Source organism: Phyllostomus hastatus, unplaced genomic scaffold (assembly GCF_019186645.2).
Source record: "Phyllostomus hastatus isolate PE091 unplaced genomic scaffold, TTU_PhHast_1.1 phas_contig_150, whole genome shotgun sequence".
Taxonomy (NCBI): domain Eukaryota; kingdom Metazoa; phylum Chordata; class Mammalia; order Chiroptera; family Phyllostomidae; genus Phyllostomus; species Phyllostomus hastatus.
In genome coordinates, this window is record NW_025333611.1 from 12,436,185 (window position 1) to 12,458,268 (window position 22,084).

At 43.4% G+C, this 22,084-nt stretch overlaps 1 protein-coding gene across 2 annotated transcripts in view; it reads left to right on the top strand.

Moving 5' to 3' along the window:
- The window catches only part of GABRB2 (gamma-aminobutyric acid type A receptor subunit beta2), a 246,346-nt gene extending 226,476 nt beyond the window's left edge, over window positions 1-19,870 (top strand). For both annotated transcript variants that reach the window (XM_045827857.1, XM_045827848.1), the window contains exon 10: window positions 13,882-19,870. In XM_045827857.1, coding sequence (XP_045683813.1) covers window positions 13,882-14,229 — 348 coding nt within the window. In that variant the 3' untranslated portion in view covers window positions 14,230-19,870. The remainder of the gene's footprint in view (window positions 1-13,881) is intronic.
- The last annotated feature ends 2,214 nt before the right edge of the window (window positions 19,871-22,084 follow it).

A 22,084-nucleotide genomic window follows, 5' to 3' on the forward strand; every position in this document is an offset into this window, starting at 1 on the left:
GGATTGCTTGGTGCTTGTCTCAGTTTGGCAGAAAGCACCTGGGGAAGCGTAAGGATGGACCTGACACAATTTTGAAATCTCCCTCAGCAACGAGCAGGCTGTCTCTTTGCCTCTCAACGCGTCTAGCTTCTGCTGCAGAGAATTTCTGGAAGTTGGATTGGCCTCAAGGCACCGTGGCAGGCTTCCCCCCACTGGGGACATCTGCCGTGACTGCCCCAGGGGAACGGGCCTCTCTGAGTCAGTCCTGGCAGACGCACCTGCCAACCCCGGGCACCGCCCCGGGAGGGCGCTGCAGTAGTGACCCCTCAGCGGTGACCACTGCTTCGCGGAGTGTGGCAGGCGTCTTCAGCCCGAGTCAGCTATTCTGGTTCGGCAGTTGAGACTGTGGGCCCCCGGAAGCCAAACATTCAGGCTCCATTCCTGTGAGAGCCTTTCAGGTACACTTTGTCCCACTGCAGGGATAACATTGGACTTTTCTCCCAAGAAATGCAGATTTGGAAGGAGCATCACCAATGGGTTGATCACTGACCGAGTATTTACTAAATCCCTGCTTCTGGAGAATAGCACAGTGGTTAAGGGCACAGGCAGACCTAGCTTAGTCAGTGCTACTCGATTCTGGATTTGAGACAACCCTGAGTTCAAGCCCTGTGACTGTCACTTGTCAGCTATGTGAGCATGGGAAAGCCCTCTGAGCCTCAGTTTCCTCCTTTGTAAAATGGGGCTCCCAGCCCCGCCCTCCCAGATGGTCCCAGGATTGCAGGAGGCAGTACCGGGGGAAAACTTGTCAGGGAGTAAACATTAGGTGAATGGTAACCTTGAGGTTGATGTCTGCCGTGGAAGGGATTGCAAGACAGAACTCGGACTTTTCCTATTCAGATTTGTTTCTAAATTCAGTAGCACTGTCTCTCTCGGTCTGAATAGTCTGCTGCCCCTGTACTACTCTTTCAAAGAGTGTGAAGTAATCAGAATGAATGGTGTGTGGGACAGTTGATACATGCTACCAAGTTTCAGACAAAGGAGATGTTACCTTCAGATGCATGTTTGGGAAAAACTTCAGGGAACAAAAGACACATTCCATCTCAAAAAGAAATAAAAGCAAAGGAGCCGTTCTGCCCAGCCAGGATGTATATATACATAGCTATGACATAACAACAGTACTGTAACACTTGAAAGAACATTGAAGGGTCCTCTAGTTTTATAAGTAAAGAAATTGACACCCAGAGTGGGGGAGGGACTAGTCCAGGGACACTCAGCGGTTCCCGGGCATAACCTGCCCACTGTGCAGCACAGACTTTCCTTGATCTGATGATACATGATGCTCTGATCTGTGTCCTTCCTCAGTCCCTTCCATCGTTCCAACAAAGCTCTCTGAAAAATGTTGCTGGTGAAAAGGAAACCCGTCTGGTGCAGTGGGAAAGCTTCCGTTCCGTCCTGTACACTATGTGACATTGTCCCCGCCCCTTCTGCAGGACTCCTGTCCTCTAAAAGCTAACATTGACCGCGATCTACTTGAATTGTTCCCTACCATGCAGCACCCATGACAGCAACCTGCAGGGGGCCCCCACCAGGCCACAGTGTCAGAGTCACGAGCTCGCCCAGAGCCGCAGAGCCCCAGCCCAACCCCCGGGTTTATTGATTCAGAAATTCTGGTGACCTAAGAATTGAAATGTTAGCAAATGGTTCTGATGCTCATCGAAAGGGTGAAGCTTGCTGCTTCACCAGGCACTCACAGCCCTCCGAAATCTTACTGTTGGCCAAAGCCAAGGCCCAGAGAGAAGGGACGTACTCAGTCACCCAGCAAGTAAACAGCAAACCTGGGACTGAAACTCGGGTCTTCTTTTTTTTTTGAGAGAGAGAGAGAAATGTCCATGTTTTACACAGAATCTGGCTGATATTTTATTCTTCAACAAAAGCATCAGATTGACAACTGAGTTTGTGGTTCTCTCCTGTCTTCCTAAATTTATCATTTTCTTCTTTTCCTAACTCAGCCTGCAGCCGAGCTTTTGTAAGGCGCAGTCACTTTCACTCCGTGCCCTTCTCTGCCCATCTCGGGGCCGAGGGTCACTCAGGGTTCGAGCGGGACTGGACAGATGTTTGACGAGGCCGTGTCGGATTAGCAGAAGCTGTCCTAACGAGAGCTGGGCTGTGAGGGTGGATGGCGCATTTGGCATATTCTCACTCGGGTAATGCGCCGTGTAATTGGCTAAATGCACAGAAGCCACCAGACCACAGCTGCACAAGGGATCCCAGGCTGCGGTGGGTGTACGGTTCTCCCTCCAGCTCACTGTCCCTGAGGGGTGAGCGGGTGCCTTGGTTGTGGGTAATTCAGCCTTTCAACGGGAGAGCACAGAAAAAAAACGATTAACGCCTCCACCCCTTTACTATATAGAGGATGAAGTCTTTGTTTAGCACGCTTGGAGGGCTACCAAGGTACAGAGAAAAATCCTTTAAAAAATAGTTACAGTCTCTGACTTTTAGAACTTTAAAGGATCTAAGATCATTCAGACCAGTGCTTCTCGATCTTTAATGGGCAGGAAAGCTATCTACGTAGTTGTTAAAGTGCAGGTCCTAACCCTGGCTGGTATGGCTCAGTGGATTGAGCGCCGGCCTGCAAACCAAAGGGTTGTTTGTTCGATTCCCTGTCAGGGCACATGCCTGGGTTGTGGTCCAGGTCCCCAGTAGGGGACGCATGAGAAGCAACCACACATTAATGTTTCTCTCCCTCTCTCTCCTGCTCTTGCCCTCCTCTCTCAAAAAATAAAATATTTTAAAAAATTTTTGAACAAGTGCAGTTCCTCAATTCTGTGGATCTGCGTTTCTAACAAACTTCCTGGTGATGCCAAGGCTGCTGATCTGCAGGCCTCACTGAATAGCAAGGGGGGGCACCCAGGACACATAAATGAGTTGCACCCTGAGTACCAACCCTGGTTGGCTAGTGGTTGCCTTGACAACTGTACTGAGACTTATGCAGTTGACTAGACCCAGGGTCTCAGTTCCCTGCGCCTATCACAGGCTTAGGAAGGGGAGAACTTCACCTCAAAATAGTCTCTCTTCTTTTGGTTTCTAATCAACATTTTCTTTTCCTTTCTACAACTTCTTTGGGTCCCTTAGTCTTTTGGGTGTTTTTATTTTGTTTTGTTTTTGAAGTACCACTGACCTAACATAATAATAGTTTCCGGCGTACAATGTAATGATGTGATATTGTTATATATTGCAAAATGATCACCGCGATAAATCCAGTTAACACACATCACCATCCTGAGTTCAGTTTTTTCCTCGTGATGTTTCATTTTTATGTGCAGAAACTGAAACCGAGAAACATCAGCGATTTGCTCAGGGTTATGTAAGCTAGTTAGTGGCAAGCTGGGACTAACTAAAACTGCAGGATAAACCTAGATTTCTCCCTCTGAGTTGCACGTTTTAATCACAGATTGCATGTGAGGCTGTTTTGAACTATCTTTCTTCTGTTCTATAATTGGCGGAACCAGCCCCGGAGTCTAATTTGGATGCACGAAGCCGGGGCGCTCAGCTTAGGTCAGCGTGTGAGCGGTGGTGCCGCTCTGGGGAGAGCCTTTCTCTGGGCCTGAGTTGTGTTGTCCATGAGAGGAGAGAGCCCGTGCCTCGTCTTCCAAGTCCACTCAGGTGCTGTCGAGACGATGAGACATAAAGAACGTGAAAGCCATCTGGGGAATCATACCTGACTTAAATAAATGGAGGGCATTTTCATTGGAACTGACGCAGGCTAATATTACCTTTTCCATGGGACTACTGATTTGGAAAAGTTATGTATTTTTATAATTACAATTATAAATTATACATGACCTTATCTTTGTCCTAGGTTGAATTTTACCTGAAGGAATTAAAAATGGCTATTTCAGATTGTGGTAAGGAGGGCCTTCTGATTCCCCACCCACCTTCAGTGGACCTGGCCTCCCCAAGGCGCACACAGAGGCGTGGACGGGGGAGGGGAGGGGACCCTCTCTCGAGCAAGCCAGGCGTGATGGTAGGCGCCTCAAGTAACTGGTCTCAGTCTTAAAAGAAATCTTCATATAATGGTGCTTCACTTTAAAGAAGAGGAGGTGATGTGACTTCATTTTAAAGATGAGGAAACTGAGGCTCAGCTGGGCTATGGGGCTTGCCCCAGGTCACACAGCTAATCCGCAGAGAAGCTAGAATCAAAGCCGACTCCAAAACTTTCGTCTCCAAGACCTAACCAACTATCTAGATGTTCTCATCTACACTAGAATTTGGAATGCTGCTTTACAGAGATTATCTCTAAAATGTCATTTCATATTATCATTATTGTCTTAATGAAACTTTCTAGATGCATTTAACTTGGAGAAAGAGAGACACATTTCCCATAAATAAGTGAAGCAGGACACAAATCTGAAAACCTAGTTTTGCTGATGGCTGCAAACTCTCCATGTTTAAACTTTAACTCATCCTGTTGGCAAATAACGAAATGCGACATTTTGAGTAACGTCTTGCCTCTGCCCACTGTGGGGAGAAAGAGCCAAGCAGGCCCCTGGCAGGAGGCTCCGGGAAGAAACATTATTCACAGTGTCATTTCTTGGGCGTGTGAATGATGAGGTCCCAGCTGTAGATACTTTCCTGGGAGACTGAAACCGGACGGTTCCCACAGCCCAGCATCTGTAGGAAGCGCCCTGCCCCGCGGTTGTAGCAAGGAGAAGCCCTGAAGAACTCGGGTTCCCGAAGAGTGGTCGATGCACTGCCGCGCGTCACCTCGGTGACCACTCGCACAGCCGTCTGCGGTGGGCGCTGCTTTGCCGCCCAGACCTGTGCTGGCCACGGTGCGGCGCAAGCTCAGCCCCTTTACCTGCTTACTTCTGCAGTAATGAAATTTCCCTGAGGAAACTGAGGCTCAGAAAGGTTAAATGTCTTGCTTGAGACCCCAAAGCTTAGTGACCTTGCCTTTAGTCCCTTCTGCTTTTCACCTGGCTTTCGGGGAGCCCGCTGCCAGCCCAAAAGAAGGGATGCGTACTGGTTTACCCTGTGAATTCATTCCTGCAGTGTAGAGGTTAAGACTTTAAACATTGTGATAGCCTGTTTTAAAATCTAACCTCTTTCATCGCAAGCCGGCTCTTCCTAAAATGCTGGTGTGTACTATGTATTAACAGCTAGGCCTATGGCGGTTGCAATTGTACTGAATACATACAGACTTCTTTCCTGGTTCATATTCCCTAAACAATATATAGCACAATGACTGTTTGCATGGTATTAGGTATTGTAAGTAATGCAGGGATAATTTAAAGTACATGGGAGGATGTACATAGATTACATGCAGATACTACACCGTGGCATATAAGGGACTTGAGCATGCATGAAGTTTGGTATCCAAGGGGGAGGGGCTCCTAGAACCAATTCTCCTTGGATACAGAGGGACAACTACTTTCAAGCTACCCACCGTAATCAACAAAGACAAAACAACTGACGTTAAGGGCAGCGTTACTATAACAGATACAAATGGCCAATAATTACAACAAAAGAATTTGTAAGCTCCAGACAATTGCTTAATACAACGTGACTGTTACGGAGTGGCTTGCCCGTGTTTGAAGAGCACCAAGGGATTTCTGACATTTGCTTCATCGGATAACTGGGAGCAGAAGAATCCCCATCCATCCTTCCTTACTCTTACACATGTTGCATCTCTCAGACCTCAGTTCAGAAGTTCCTCCCATCAGGGAGTGTCCATGATTCTGCTTCTCTACATCGGGTCCTGTGATGGATGTTCTCATAGCAATGTGGACACTTCCCTCACTGCCCTTATTTTCACTTATAATTATGTATTATTTCTATAGGTGTTTGTTTACAGTATATCTTCCCTTTAGGATGTAGTCTCTGTGAGAGCAATGAGCATGCTTGGTGGGGACTCAAGAAGTATCTGTTGAGGTAGCAGATAATATTACATCATTAGTCAATATTTAGTGGACATGCATACTGTATTTTTTTGCGTAGTTTCATTCTGTGGTTGGTTGAATCTGTGGGTGTGGAACCTGCAGATATGGAATGCTGACTATGCGCACTTCGTTGTTTTGGCTGTATCATTTTTTACAATTACTGCTGATTCATTTTTCATCAGTGCATTTTTTCAAGCACAGCCACTAGACCCAGTGCTAGTTAGTACTACACCTGTGTGTAAACTCCCACTCGCAGGATTCAGTGATCAGTGTGAGTCCGTGTACCTCCCCGCCCAGCCCACCTGTCTTCGTGAGGTCCCTTTCAGCCTCACCCTCATGCCCCCTGCCAGTCAGCAACCACCTGAGACTCCGAATCCGTACGAGGAAAGGTTATTGGCTGTGTTCCCTGCCTCTCTGTGGAGTTGAATGTGCTGCTTCTTTCTGCTGCCCTCATGTACTACGTTCACGGGAGTCCTGCCCATATGGTCTGCATTTGGTCAGCTTTCTGGCTTCTTAGTCAAATTAAATGAAAAGCAATAGGAGGCAGTGGGCAAGGTTCTGTGGATGGAGTGTGTCTCTGGTGCACGAGGGGATCTGATGATGTCTAGATGGGGTTTTTAGAAGTCAGTGGACTGAGAAATTCTCTTGGATTCAGTGTCTTCCAGAATTGTCAGGCTTTCATTTATTTTTTTTTCAGTTTCAATGTAAGCATGAATTTTTTATTGTTGTTCAAGTACAGTTGTCTCCATTTTCCCCCCACCCTCCCTTGGTTTTGTCCATGTGTCCTTTACAGATGTTCCTCAAAACCCTTCCCCCATTCCCCACCGTTATCCCATCCCACCGCCCCTCTGGTTACTGCCGGTTTGTTCTTAATTTCAATGTCTCTGGTTAGGATGCATTAAAATGTTAGCACCTTGCCTAAAGAGGGCACAAACTAAACCTCGGCCTCTTCGCTTTTAGCTAAAAGCTAGAAGGAAATTGTAATTCCCTCAGACCCAGAACTGAGGTGGTGGGTGGTTCTGTATGTTCAAACGCATCCTCATTCGCTTAGGCAACAAGCTTGGGGGCACTTTCAAAACCCAGGACCAAGAGGAAACCATGACCTGGAAACCAGTCCCTTAATGACCTGGGAGGGTGTGTATGACAACCTTAAAGTCAGTTGGGGCCAGCAAGTCTTGAAATTTGGCGTGATGAGCTACCACATACATTACTCACTGTTCTGGGCCATGGAAGATTAGGAAGAGGAGGGGGCGTGGCTGGAAAAGCCACTCCTTCCCCTGTTATCAGTGTGCACTGTCATCACCCTCAACCATCTGCGTGAGTCCTGGGGGCTAACTGTAGCTTGCCTCCTGCGAACGGCTACCTGTTCTCCCCCTCCCGCCACCCCTGCATGTTGGAAGCACTTGACAGGAATGTCTCCAGCTTTGAGGAAAGAAACCCAAACAAATGTCCTCCGTGGTATTATTTAAAAAGGAATTCAAAGATTGAGAATTTCTAGGTACATGGTGTGCCTAAAAACCTTTATCAAATCATTGTCCATAATGCTTTGCAGTGTGTGAACCAGCAAATGCAAAGATTAGATCAATCATCGCTGTCTAGCTCGGGACTCGAGTCAATAATTCAGATGAAAATTGAACCGCAATAAACCCTCCCCTGACAGCAATTGAGCTCCCAGGTGTTGAAATGCCTTTGAGTTTTCAGAACTGGGTACTCACATTCTCCTATCTGTCTCTCTGAAGTTTGTCAGAACAGGGCTTCGACATTACTTAGGTAAGCTCCTTGTAAAACTGGCTCCATTCCACACATCCTGAGGGCCTGTCATAATTTAAAGTAAGTTCCTCCTTTGGATGAAAGAAATGTCCATACAATGTATAGGAGCTGTGTATAATGTGCACTTTTTTGCCCAAATTTTTTAGGGAAAAGTAAGGATGCGCATTATATATGAGTAGTGCTAATTCTCATGTATAATACAATTTATACATGGGAATTAGTGCTAAAATATGGGGGCCCATTACATACAGCAGAATACGGTAGTTTCCTTCAGGTTTTTTCTTCATGGGGATTTTAGTAAGGTCCTCTTATGGTTTTCTCATGCAACTAAAATGACTCCTGACTTTGAACTTCATTTGAAAGTACTAACAAAATAAGGGGGGAGGGGACTACTGGATTGTAATTTTATTAAGTTAAGAGATAGAAACCAGAATTCTCCTGACCTTCTAAAAGAAATGAGTCGATTTGTCATCTATTTTATTAATTATACTTTTTATTATTAGATATAGCAATCTGAATGTACTCTTCTTTCTCCTAAATTTAACATTCATCCTTAGAACTCAATCCACACATTATTTTTTAAAGCAGTGATCTGTAGTTATATGAGTATATTATTCTCAATGAATTCCACATACATTAACACAAACACAGAAAGAAATCATTTTCCAAGAGAAATGAAAATTTGATTCTGTAAGCACAAAAGAAATGGAAAAGATGAAGCCACACACCAAAAAAAAAAAAAGCGAGAGAAAGTCTCCTTAGGAAGTTCAAGCACAGAGAGAGCCTGCAGAGTTTGCCACAGCAAAGCCCACGAGGTTGGGAAAAGCAATTCCAGTACTGGATCAGGGTCGCAATTTTCAAGGAAGCTGCAAGACCACAAGATTTCTGTCTAGTGAACTTTCCTTATCCATAATTCCTATGTTATTCCACACATTTTTAACTGAAAAGCAAACCTTTTCTAAATTAAATCTAGGAGAAATGTAATGTGGCAGGCTGGATGCCTAGATACGTGAGATTTGGGCCACTATGAGTGATGCTGTAAAGTCTGGATTGGAATGTCCTTCAGTCAGGCCTGTATTTTTTCATCTAGCTCACTACTTTCCACTCTATCTCCATAGCCCGAGTGGATCGTGTGATCCCGTAACCCTCTCAGAAATGTATGTGAGTGAGTTTTACTTTGAATACTGCTTGGTACCCACTGTAGCGGTCAGCATTGGGGATACAGCAACAGGGCGTATCCCTGCCCACAAGTTTGCCTTCATAAGGGAATCAAGGGTTCTGTGAGGCCCTAGCAAGAGGACGTAAGCTGGTGAAGGGAGTCGGTCCAAACCTCCCTGAATCCACCTAGATTTTCTAGATGAAGGGCGCCGGGGCTCAGAGTTGGCCAGGATTAGAACCGGCTCTCATCCCTGGAGCCAGGGACCCTTCCACTCTGCTTGTGGACGTTAGAGGAGCAGGGAGGGACCCAGAGGAGCCGGACCAAAAAGGGCAGGCGTGTCCCTCACTGGACAGTACAAACTTACCGAGTGTCTTCTCACTGCTGGTCCTGAATTAATCGTGACCTTTAGAAAAACCGAGTCTTTCTTACCTCTTACTTCCTCTAACGCTTCACTGTCACTCATTAGAACGATAGCTTAAACCCCGCCAAGCTCATTTGATTCGCCCACTAGGTCAAATGGGGTTTCTTGTGTGTGTGAAGCAGAATATTTTTACCTTGCAATGACTAATAAAATAGGGCCACACCGGTCACTGGTGCATAATGAATGAATTCATTAATTTGATTCTTTAATAGGGAATCATTTGCCTAAGGAAACCTTGAGACATGTGCTAATAATGTGATCTACCCATGAGAATTTAAAAATTGAACATCAAACAACAACGACTAGGTTGTTCCTGTCTGGCAGCCACCGCTGTCCACTGTATAGGTGGTTCCCCCTAGGGGGGAAATATTTAGCAGAAAGAGTTGAAGGTTTGAATCTGCATACGTAAGTTTAAACTATTGCTTTACCACTGAATTAGCTTTTAGCTACCCGCAAACTTCCAGATTTTAATGGAAAGGGTTGTTTATGAAATGCTAATAGTGCCAACTCCATCCTTATATGATGAGATTTCATGATAGAAACTAAAAAAGGCAGAGTGACAATAATCTCAGCCCTTTTTGTTATTTCTACTGGGTTTTAGCTAAAATGACCAGCTTCCTATAACTACCTGGGTATTTCAGTAGGGTTCTCCTGTATTTATTTACATTCCCGTTCTAAACTCCATATTTAGTTACTACTTCTCCACTTACTCGGATAGAGAGATTCGCAAAGTCAAAGCTGGTGGCCTTCTCTTGCTGTCCTGGAATCTCCGTGCTGTGTTCTAGCTGGGTGAACTTTCTTTCTCCTCTTAGAATGCTGGATACGTATGAGCTAGTTTCAGCGTGTTTCCTTTGGGAAGAATGCTTTGGACAGTCCCAGGTGGTTAACAGTTCATTGCCTTAACATTTCAAGTTACTCAGGTCACAGGGTCATTTCATGGAAGAAAAACAAGACCTCCCACCCACACACTAGCACAGGGATCGGAAATTGCACCGTTAAGATTTTTTGGATTTTTGCAGTTTCTCACTCTTTTGATGATGTGAGTGATGAACTGAGATTTAAAATAACCCCATTCTCCCTTCCCAGGGTGAGCCTGTGGTGCTTCTGGGTCACTGAAGGGTGTGATTTGCCTTTCTGTGTACGGACTATAGGACAACGAAATTTCTCCAGAGCATGCACCTGTCACTGGGAAAGGCACAGAAAATGAACCAGCCCTGGAATTTAAAAAATACTGTATAAAAATAAGGTTCACTCTTTATTGTTTGATTCAGTATCTTTTAAACAAAATGGAACTCTGTTAACCAAGCATTCTTCCTTTCCTTTTGGGAACTATGTTAGGGTGGGGAATAGAAAGGAGGAAAAGAAAACCTCTTAATCCAAATGTTTAATGTGAATTTGCCATTAGAAGCATCAGCACGTGGGTGAGTCTGGAAAATAACTCCAGTCGGCAGAGAAGCCCCTCCCTCTACCCAGTAGAACAGCCGACTCAGTGGGTGTGCAAACTGCCCTCATTCAGAGAGGGCCACACAAAGGAGGCTCACCCCACACTACCACACTCCCATTTCAGCCTGTGAAGACCTCGTTGTAGTGTTTACCGACAGGAAGCTCATCTCCCATGTCTATCCCAGACATACTACAAGGTCAACGTGCTCCCTTTTCTTTTAGGCACAGCTATGTACTGTGTTTCCCCGCCTCCCGGGAAGCCGTGTGTACCCCCCTGCATTCGCAGCGTCCCGGAACAGTCAACTCAGCATAGCGCTTTCGTTTCCCACGCTCTCCCCGCATGTGCCCCTTCAGTCGATCCCCCCAAACCCTCTTCTCACAGTTGACGAAACCTAGATTCAGAGGGGTTAAATCGTTTTCCCGAGGCACACACACGCACACACAAGCAGAGGAGCCAGAACTCCGATCTTTTGACCTCCGACCCATGTTCTCTCCAGGGACCATTGCTGCCGCCGGCCCGGCATCCGCGCCATCTCCCCCTCCAGGGCAGCAGTGACCCTGGGCACAGGGCCGGGCACACAGCGGTGCTCAGCAAAGGCTTTTAAATTAGTACATGGAAAAATAAATAAGTAATACAGCTCCAGGAGTTGGACACATCATGACACATCATGAATTTTGTAGATAATGAAACCAAAACTCTAAATCTAAACACATTATTCAAGAATTGTTTGTTCAAAGCTTAGAACAAGTTCCCCTTCATAATATTCCACTGCCCCTATTGTTTTTTTATGATTGTCAGTATTGATTTATGTTTTTACCCCAGTCAAGTCTGCTGTACGTTCATAAATGTTCTTATTACAATTGCTCGGCAGGAAAACAAATACCCTGGTGCTCAGAGAGGGGAAACCTCCCGAATGTCCACATGCATAGCGGCTGTACTGCCGTTTCTGAGGTAGCCAAGGTAACAGTTAACAGCGCAGGGCAGGACGGAAGTGAGCGTGCGGATGAAATACACAGCGCTGGGCAGCAGGTTTCCGTTCCCGTCGTCTTCGCTCTCCTTGGACGTCGGGAAGTCCCAGCCCTCGCCCCCAGACGCTGAACTCGAATGCTTCAGGTTTGAGTTCCAGCTCCACCATTTAGTAAACTATGTTACTCTGGGAATCTGGTGAATGACTTCACTTAGAACCTAGGAAAGAATTTTCTTTTCAAAGGATGTTTTTGAGTATCCAGTGAGATGGTTTCAGCAAAGGACTGACATACAAATGCGGCTTTCGATATTCCTTTCCTCCATGGGGCCACCAAACCCATCATTACGGCCATTACTCGACCCTTGCATGACAGAAGTGGTTCAGAGCTTATTGGGTTTAATTTCCAAGTTTTATCAACTTTTAAAATTATTCTTAAGGATATATTTGTTTAACATTTCCACTAAGCATCATGCTGCCATAAACCAAGCATACCCGGTGTCTGATCGTTGGGGAGAGATTAACTGCCCCGTTATTATGACCCAACATATTTTATAGCCTCTATTTCTCAAAAGATTTAAGATTTGAATTTATAATACAGCATCATTAAACCAAATTTGAAAGCTAATTGATAGTATATAATCTCAGCAACATTCTTTCTGCCTTCTGCATAATTCATGAAGCTCGGAGCATTCCATCTTCCAATTAAGTGTTTGCTTATGGTCCTTGCTTCCATGTATCACCCGTACCTGTCACGGGCTATTTTTCTCTTATTTTACAATGTCAAAATTTTACTGGAAACTGGTATTTCCTTATTCTCCACCAAAATAAATATAACCTGTTATTAATAATAACATGTTATAGATAGGTTTTATCATCTGCAACCACTAAGGTCTTCTAAAAATAAGACACACAAATCATAACTTCTTGAAAAATTTTTTTAAATTACAAATCATTTAATCTTTGGGATTCACAATGTCAGTATTCATCCTTCACTTTTAGTTTGGCCAAGGAAAAGATCATCCGAGAGAGAAAAGGGTCACCCTATCTGCACAACCACCTTAATTCTGTTCCCTGGGCCCAGAATTCAGCTCGGCACAGCCGGTCTGGGCTGACTCTTCTCAAATCCTGCCTCCCTTTTCCCCCTCTCAGGTCAGTTCCTTACCCCTTGCCCACTCACCACCCCACCGCCCACAGTCTGCCTGGCTGTCTTTTCCCAGTTCCTCAGTGTTCTGAATTCTATTGCATTTTGACAAGTCCCACGTTGCCTGCATTTAAAAACTCTTTCCCCTATTCATACTGCACTACAAATGTAAGGTGGCATGTTGTAAGGTAATGTGGCAATGTTGTGGCAATGTAATGTGGATGTTAAGAAGCATCAACTAAATGAAGGTATACATAAATGTTTCTGGCATATATAGCAAGTTCTTAATAAGTGTTACCTACTGTTTTTAGTTCTAGCTTTCCCTTGGATTCATCTGTCATGGGGCTACTATTGTGAGCACTGAAATTCAGTCATTAATCCTCTAGTAATTATTATTTTATATCTAGTACAGTTTAATAGGTTATATGTTAGTTTCAAGACTATCAGTTCTTTAAAGGATATCATGCCTTCTATGACTCTGCATTTCCTAAGTAGAAATAATGAAAATTGTACCAGCAACAGTCTATTATATCATTGCATCATTATAGCCATCTTCTAAGGTTAGATTATCATACCACTAGATAGATGAAGAAACTTCAACTCACCTTGGCTGTAGTGGCAGAACCACAATTCAGCTTTAGATGGTGTAACCACAAAGCCAGTTCTCTTAACCGCTATGATACAGAGGCAACCCATGAACAACACGGGGGTTAGGGGCACTGACCCTTGGGTAGTTGAAAATCCGTGTCTAACTTTTGACTTCCCCCAAACTTAGGCTCTCTCTTGGGAGCTGTGGGGATTTGCTCCAGGACCCCTTCAGATCCCCAAATCTCAAGATCAGTGCATGCAGTTGGCCCTCCACATCTACAGATCTCAACCTCAGATTGAAACAGTATGGATGTTTTGTGAAAAAACTCCGTGTACAAGTGGACCCACGCAGTTAGAAACCACGTTGTTCAAGGGTAGACCCTGCTCCCTAACCTGCGCATCACAGCTCCCTTACACAATGAACATCAGTAAAGGCTTATTGTTTTGTCTTACTTGATTCTTCTCCCTTGCAGATGGACCCACATGAGAACATCTTACTGAGCACTCTTGAAATAAAAAATGAAATGGCCACATCTGAGGCTGTGATGGGTCTTGGAGACCCCAGGAGCACCATGCTGGCGTACGACGCGTCCGGCATTCAGTATCGGAAAGCCGGGCTACCCAGGCACAGTTTTGGCCGAAATGCCCTGGAACGACACGTGGCGCAGAAGAAAAGCCGCCTGCGGAGACGCGCCTCCCAACTGAAAATCACCATCCCCGACTTGACTGATGTGAATGCCATAGACCGGTGGTCCCGCATATTCTTCCCGGTGGTTTTTTCCTTCTTCAACATCGTCTATTGGCTTTACTATGTGAACTAAAACACAGCCTTTCTGGGGAAGCAAGGACTAGATTCCTCCTCAAACCAGTTGTACAGCCTGACATAGGACTTGGAAAACACATCAATCCAGGACAAAAGTGATGCTTAAATACCTTAGTTGCTGGCCTATCCTGTGGTCCATTTCATACCATTGGGGTTGCTTCTGCTAAGTAATGAATACAGTAAGGTCCTTGTGGTTTTCCAGTTAAAATGCAAGTGATTTGCACACTCGCTGGCAAGACTGAGTCTGAGCGTTCCACTTTATCTGCTTAGTATGCAGCCGACACAGAGGGGGATTATTTAGAAGATTTTCGTAGAAGGCTCACTAGCACTGTCAGTCATTCTGCTGAGAAGTGGTCCCATCCAGAACCTCCCATCGTCATTCCTAAGGTTGGCACGCAGCTGCAACGGCCGGCATGCTTCTGAAACATCGCCCTCAGTGCCACGCGGACACGCTTTCGGAAGGTGCTCTGTGCCTGTCTCGTTACGATGATAATGGTGCCATGGGAAGGTACTTCCCGCTGGCTTCTAGAACATTCTCATGTAGTTCAAACAGGATAGAAGGAGTCAAGACAGAGAGTCAAGAAACCACCTTGGCCACTTTCAGATTGCTCGAGCACTGAGAGTCAGCTCTGACATCTTCCATTTTGACATTAGAGATCAGGAGAATTCTAAGTGTTTTCACACAAGACAGCCAAAGAAATTTTTTGAAAACGCTGTTTCCTAGGTGGTTCAAAGGAGAGTTCTAAACCCAGAGCAGAGCGGAAAATCCAGAAATGACTGTTGTAAAAAAAACAAAGCAAGCAAGCATCAGAACCCTTCTCAGCCCCACACAGCATCTGGTCTATACAGATCGTGAGCAGTAGCAAAAGGTAGAACCAGAGATTTTTTTTTCCAGTTTCACAAGCTTTTGACAGCATACCTACAGAACCTTGTATAGTTTATCTAATTCAAAGATATCCACACAAGAGAAAAACTAGCCACATTAGAATTATCTTAGAGGGAGGTTAGATTGAGAGTCACTCAAACATACTAACATAGAGCCCAGACAAAGTGAGCAGACAGGTCGCTTTTTCCCCACGTCTGCTGTCTCTGCAACATTTTTCCCTATACGTTTATTTCGGACTTTAATCGGGTATTTCAAAAGAAGGATTTGTTCATTTCTTTAAAGGATTAATGGTTCTTTCCAGCTTTTCTTGCTTCTGAAATTCTGATTATATTTTTGGAAGACAGAAAAAGTAAGGCTTTGGAGAGATTGAGTGAACTCTATTTCCTTATGTGCAATACAGTTCACCTGGGTATTTTTCATAGCAAACAATACTTCAAAGATTATGTGCACAAGTGGAGTCAGTCCGTGGATTTGTTGGATTTTATTTTTTTAAGATTGCTTTCATTGTGGCATGTGGCCATCTCCCTAATCAAAGAAAATAGGAAAACAAGTGGACAACAGAATAACAAAACCACATTAACTTGAAGAAGGTTATGAACCTCAGCCAATACTGCAGAAAAGTATCTAACTGATAATCAGGTGGGCACGATGTGTTGTTTTCATTCAATTTTTAAATTGTGTCACTGGGCATCTTCCAACATATGCATTCATATGTTGGACAGTAAAGAAAATCAGCTAATACATTTTATTTCTTTCAATTTGAGGTTCATGGAGAAAATAGTGAATTGCTAAATTTTCCTTAAAGTTTGATTTGATTGAACTTCTTGGAGGATGACTTTGCTATTTCTACTTAAAAAAAACAAAAACCACTTCTTTTCAGAGTAATATTCCAAATTGTGCATAGTAGCCATTGCCAGTGTCTGCCCAGCGATGAGATGTTATGTTTTTCCCCTGATGATTTAGCTGCTTGGAATATGATGGAATCCTCCTGCCCTCTATTCCAAGTATCTGAGAAGAAGAAAAAAAAGTTTAGTACTTAGCTTTCTGAATTTGCCTCAAGATTGGGTAGTATTTTTTCCTCCCCACTGGCATCAGGGACTATGGCCTTTATTTTTTTATCATAAACTTGAACACCTCTGAGTCTGATCTTTGGGCAGAATCCAACTATATTTCTGCCCATGCTCAGAGTAGAGACTCTTCAAGTTTCTCCAGGGACACGCTTTCTCCAAGGCAATGATTTTGGGGCATCACTCATAAAAGTGCCTGCCTCTTGTCACCAGGGTTACAGTTTGAGTGGCATACATCAGGAAGGAACCTATTAAAAACTCAGGTGCACACCTCCAAAATGCCATTCTGGAATGGTTTCTCTAGAGACAACTCGGAGCCCAAGTTTAGAAGTGGGCTCTTATTTGCAATTATTGTAAAAGCCATAAAAATCCTTGATATTGTCACTTAAAACGTTGGCGTCCAGAGAAGTGAACACCGTAATCCAGATCAGAGCGGAAAGAAGCAACCTCGCAGCATGAGCATCCAAAGCGTACAACCAGGGATTCATTTCTGCTCTCAGTGGTGAGAAGAAACTAGAAAAGAGAGAAAAGATGGGACCTTGGAACAGATGCCCTAGAGCAAAATCCACATGTCGGCATTCAATAACCACGTAGTTAGAAACAACCGACTCATCCTGCTCAGAGGTAACCAAAAGTAGATATAGAATTGACTCTTAAACTATGTTTTGACTGTGGTTGAATTGGGTTGGAGGGTGGGGGGCTCAAGAAAAGGGGTGTTCGATCTCATAAGTCCGCAAAGACCTGTCAGCTAGCTATCCAGTGGTTAAATGTCAGGACCACAAAAACATGTTTTCGTAATCCTGATATGCTATTACTATCAGTTTATACACATACATGTGGTTTGTCTTTTGATTCAAATACAGCCAGATAGCCAGCAATTAAGGTGTTTTTTCATCTTTATGAAATTCATAGGCAAATTCTGACTCTAAAATGCACAGTCTAAATGGAATCTTTGATCTCAATCTGTAAATATATATTGTACATGACTGCTAGTAGGTATGAAATGCATTTTCAGAACTGAAAACTCATGCAACATAATCATGTGTTTGCATAGGGAATGTTACCATTTCTCCACTGCAATTTACTAACAGGAAAAGACATCATCAGGGCCATCTAGACCGTTCCTCTTCTCATCTCTTCAAAAGCAGTGCTCAGTTAAAAATAATGATAATAAAAATGGTCTATGAGCCAAAAGACTTTATCTTCTAGCATTAGAAACAAAAACAAAACAAAAAAAGCCTGCCAGCTTATAAAAGCACAACATATAGAGAAAGTTCAGTGGAAAGCAAAATGGGAAAATGAACCAGATTTATTTTAAGCAAGACCTGCATTAAACTGGCAACTAAGACAGTTTTCATTTTCTGTAGGTAACTGTGTTATGGTTTTATGATTAACTTCATACTCAACAACAAAAACAGCAAAACAATGAACAAACAACCTGTCATACAACAATCTACATGTATATATGTGTATATATATCCATGTAAACATACATACATGTATATGAATTCATATGTTGGAAAACAAAAGGAATAAGCTAATGTCTTCCATTTCCTTCATCAAACCAGTGTATGAGTCTTTTTGATTTAACAACCCACAAATTGACATTCTGAAACAAGTGATACAGGGTACTGAGCATTTCTCTATCAGCAAGTCAATGCCTCCACTTCTGAGAACCATCGCACAATCTGTACTATACCTCAGAACATCCGAAATTAACTAGTTCTCGCGTTGCTTGTCTACTCGCTCTCTTTTTCTAGGAAACAAATAACATTGTCCATTGGTGATTGAACAACAAAAATGTCTTAAGGAGACGGAAAATGATTTTTAAAAATCCTTCTAGGAGGAGGGGAAAAAAAAAAATAACGAAACCCCGCCACGTTGGTTAGGGCAAAAACTCTCAACTGTAGCCATCACGCCATTTTGCTGAGTGTGCAGAGTCCATGTAATGTGAGCAACCATGACATTCGCTGCGTGTGTGTAAATATCCAAACAGATTTCTTACATATTTTTAACTTCTAATTTGTATTTTATGGTAAGGCAATGTGCGAATTCTGTCCATGGCTTAAGTTGATGTGTTATAATATTATGTAAATAATTAAACATGCTGTAAATGAATAGTCAATAGCTACAAATAATTGTTTAGTTTTTTTCTTAATATTTATTTTTTTTTACTAAGTACAATTACTGCAGTGCCCCAACAGAGTAATTTAAACATCCTTTTGCATAAATGGTTTGGGATCCCAGATCGAAGGGTTTCAGTTTGCTATCTCTCTCTCTCTCTCTCTCTCACACACACACACACACACACACACACTCACACTCACATTCCAACACAATACGCTTTCCCCTGCCCGCTCACTCACTCCCACTCTTGCCCCCTCTGTGGGAAACACACAGTGTCCGTGTAGTGAATATAACAACCAAGAGAGAACCTTAGAAATGGCAACCGGGAGAAGCAGAAATGAACCTTGATTACTTGAGAGGGTTTTTTACATGTCAGAGTTCAAGAAACCAAAGGCTGTAACTTAAATCTCAATTTTCAAAGAGGACAAGTTTATATTGATGGCACCAGAGAAATAAAAATGCTTATTATTCACACTCACTCCAGAACTTTGTTACACACAATGCATACTGGAAGACCTTTTTTTTTTTTTAAGTAATAGCATTTTGTCTTTAGATAGTATTGTTCCTTTCAACCAAAGACTCCAGAATTATTTAAAAAACAAAAAAGGAAAGAAAAAAAGAAAAATGAGGGAAAATTGAAAAAAAAAAAGTGATACTGCTTCAAACCAAAGGTTTCAGAAACATTTTCCAAGTACACTAGGAACATTGTCAAAAACAGTAGTGCCAACATGATGCCAATTAAGATACCACCCTAATGAAGTCATTTCAGAAAACAGTACTTAAACCCAGCAGCACCCTTAAACATCTGTTTGCTTTTTGGACATTGAAGTAAAACATTTCTGTAGATACATGCAAAATTTTGCCATCAGATATTAATTTGCTTCGAGAAGTTCTTTTGTGATAGACAAATATGATCCAGATGAGGAAAGTCAAGATTTTGTGGTTTTTAACTTCCAAAAGCAAACGTCTTCTATCCCGCGTCCACTCATCAGATGCCCGTGTGTGTGTCCTTCCACAATGCAAGGCGACAGACACCTCTGTCGGCTTGTATCTTTCCCTTCCCAGTTCAGTCACTTACGTCCAGCCATGCTCATTTTTAACATGATTCAAAGTGGCAAATAATTTCCGTTCCATAATATTTTTTATTTTGATTTGCATGGGTGTTTAAATAGTTCTGTTCTGAATATTGTCCCTGCAACAGTTCTGAATTGTCCTTTTATAAAAAGTGATATTCTAGTTTCCTCACAATGTAGTGATTATCAGCCTTACTAAGTACCTTGTAGCCTTTCTGAATATGCACAGAATGCACATTTTTCCAATGGCTAGAAAATGCAGAACACAAGTGGATATCATTGCATCTATTTTCATGTCTTTCTAAAAACAGGACTACTAAAAATCTCTGGGATACATGAGATCGTAACAAATGAGGATTATCAATGAGTAGCACATAAGAATTATTTTCTTGAATTTAAACTTACTACAAGTCAGTTTCAGCATGTAAATATCCAATAGTGTTGGCTAGTGTGTAATTCTTGAACTAAGAAATATAAATAAAACTTGAAAGGATGTGTGTGTGTGTGCTTTCATTGGGTTCAGAACTTTTATTTATCTATTAGTATGAGTTACATTGTGGAATGAAGGCTTTTGTGAAAAGCAATGAAGAGCTGAGGGACTTGGGACCTGCTGTTGAGCAGACTTGAATCTGAGCTCTGACTTAACACATACCGCGTATATGACTGTGCAGCTACTTAATCCATCTGACTCTCAGTTTTCTTATCTGTGAAGCGAATAACTGTGCATCCTTCAAGGGGCTGTTGCGAAGATGGAATGACATAACCCATAAGAAGTCCTGAGCACAGGACAAGACTCGTGGTAAGTGGTATGTGAGCAGTAAGTACTATTGCTGCTGTTGTTAAGTATCACCATTACTAGAACATTCGCTGTATATATCACAAACTCTATCATGATAGTGATTATTAAATGTTCTCATAGGTCCTATATTTTACATGAAGGATAATTAAGAACTTGGCTTCAGTTATAAAAACATGATAAATATAAGGTGCTCAGCCATTTAACATTCAACATGTATCTGCTGGAGACATGATGCTAAGGACTTTACAGATTTAATACTCATCTAATCCTGACCATACTGCTAAAAATAGAAGAAACTCAAGATCAGGAAGAATAAGAATGTTGCCCGTGAGACTCAAAGAGCTTGGATTCCTGCCTAGGTCGGAAGGACCCCCAAATCCTTTTGCAGTTTCTTTTCACCTCATCATTAAAGTAAGTGGCCAGGCTACTTTAATTCTCATTTACTTCGGTCATTTCTCAAGACGCATTTGCTGAGGGCCCACCATCTGCCAGACCTTGTTTAGGTTTGGAAAAATAGAGGCGTGGCCTCCTGGCTTATAGGCCTCTCTCAAAGGCGTGGGAACTCTGTGGAGGCCAGTGAATCAGTTGGGGATGAACCTAGTGTCCTTCACTCTTAGTGACTTTAGAATGTCCAAACAGCACCTCCCCGGACTGTCAGCTTGAGCAAGGCAACCTGTCAGGACAAAAGCCATGATGAACACGAGCGTCACTGCAAAGGGCTGACGCCACCACAAAGACTCAGCTGTAGGACAAGGGGCAGCCCAGTTCATCTCAGCCTCACAGTGCACACTGCAAACCGTATCATCTGGAACTGGAGAATGCATTTGCATTTGACATCCCGATCCTGCTGAGTTGTCAGCATTTCTGTCCAACAGACAGAACACACGTATGTATGCTCAAATGCATGGACACGTTCACGTAGCTAGTGATGCGTGTGTGTGCATGTGAGCCTGCGCGTACGAGCTCACATGGGTGGGGGCATGATGACAGGGCCAACAGGAGATGCTGGGTTCACGGTCGGTTACTTACCTTGGGAAGGGAACATTCCGAAGTGTTTCCCCCAACAAAAGAGCTGACCAACTGGTAGTGGGAGAATTCCCCCACTGTATTCTAACTACAGTGGAGCTTTAGATACCTCTGAAACTTGTTCTAATTCTGAAATGCCGTATGACATTTTTCATGCCAACTAGTTCTCCAGGCCATGAAACCAGCTTCCAGTATAATACCAGTTTGGTGGGGGAAATGCTCAGGGATGAAAGTAGACATTATCAGTCCATAATCCTTGAGTTTGTGAAGCAGATAGCAGCAAAGCAATGTTAACACATTCCTGTCTCTAAAACCTCAGTGTCAGAGCATTACCCAAAGAGACCAGCCCTCTCCCACCCTACCTACCACAGAACTATCCCACCACATGATCTAGAAGCAAGGAGTAATCTTGGGGTGACAAGTTTCAGACAAGCCCCAGAATGACTTGGCTCCTTTCGAAAGTCCTCTTACCAATTTATCAATTTGTGCGGGTTCTGGTCTTTTCTATTCAGATGTTTCAAGTGGCTAGCTAGGTTATTAGTATTGTATTTATTTGTATATTTATTTTTTCACTTCAGATTTTTATTGGAAAGAAAGGAGAAGCCGCTGGGACATGCTCAGAAATGATGCTTAGGGTCCCACAAGAACTGAGGCAAATGAGTGTTTTGAAAGGTAAGGAGTGAAGAGTGGAAACAACTTCTCTGAGACTGGGAACAAGGGCAGCGGTTTCCATGGCAGCAGAGACATGCACACTGTTCAGTGGCAGTGACCTGGGGAAGTGGCAGACCTCTGAGCACACGGCACAATGCAGCTCACGCTGCCAGCCCTTGCCTCTGCTCCCGGCATTCCTCTGAAGTGCCAGAGCCTAGTGACCA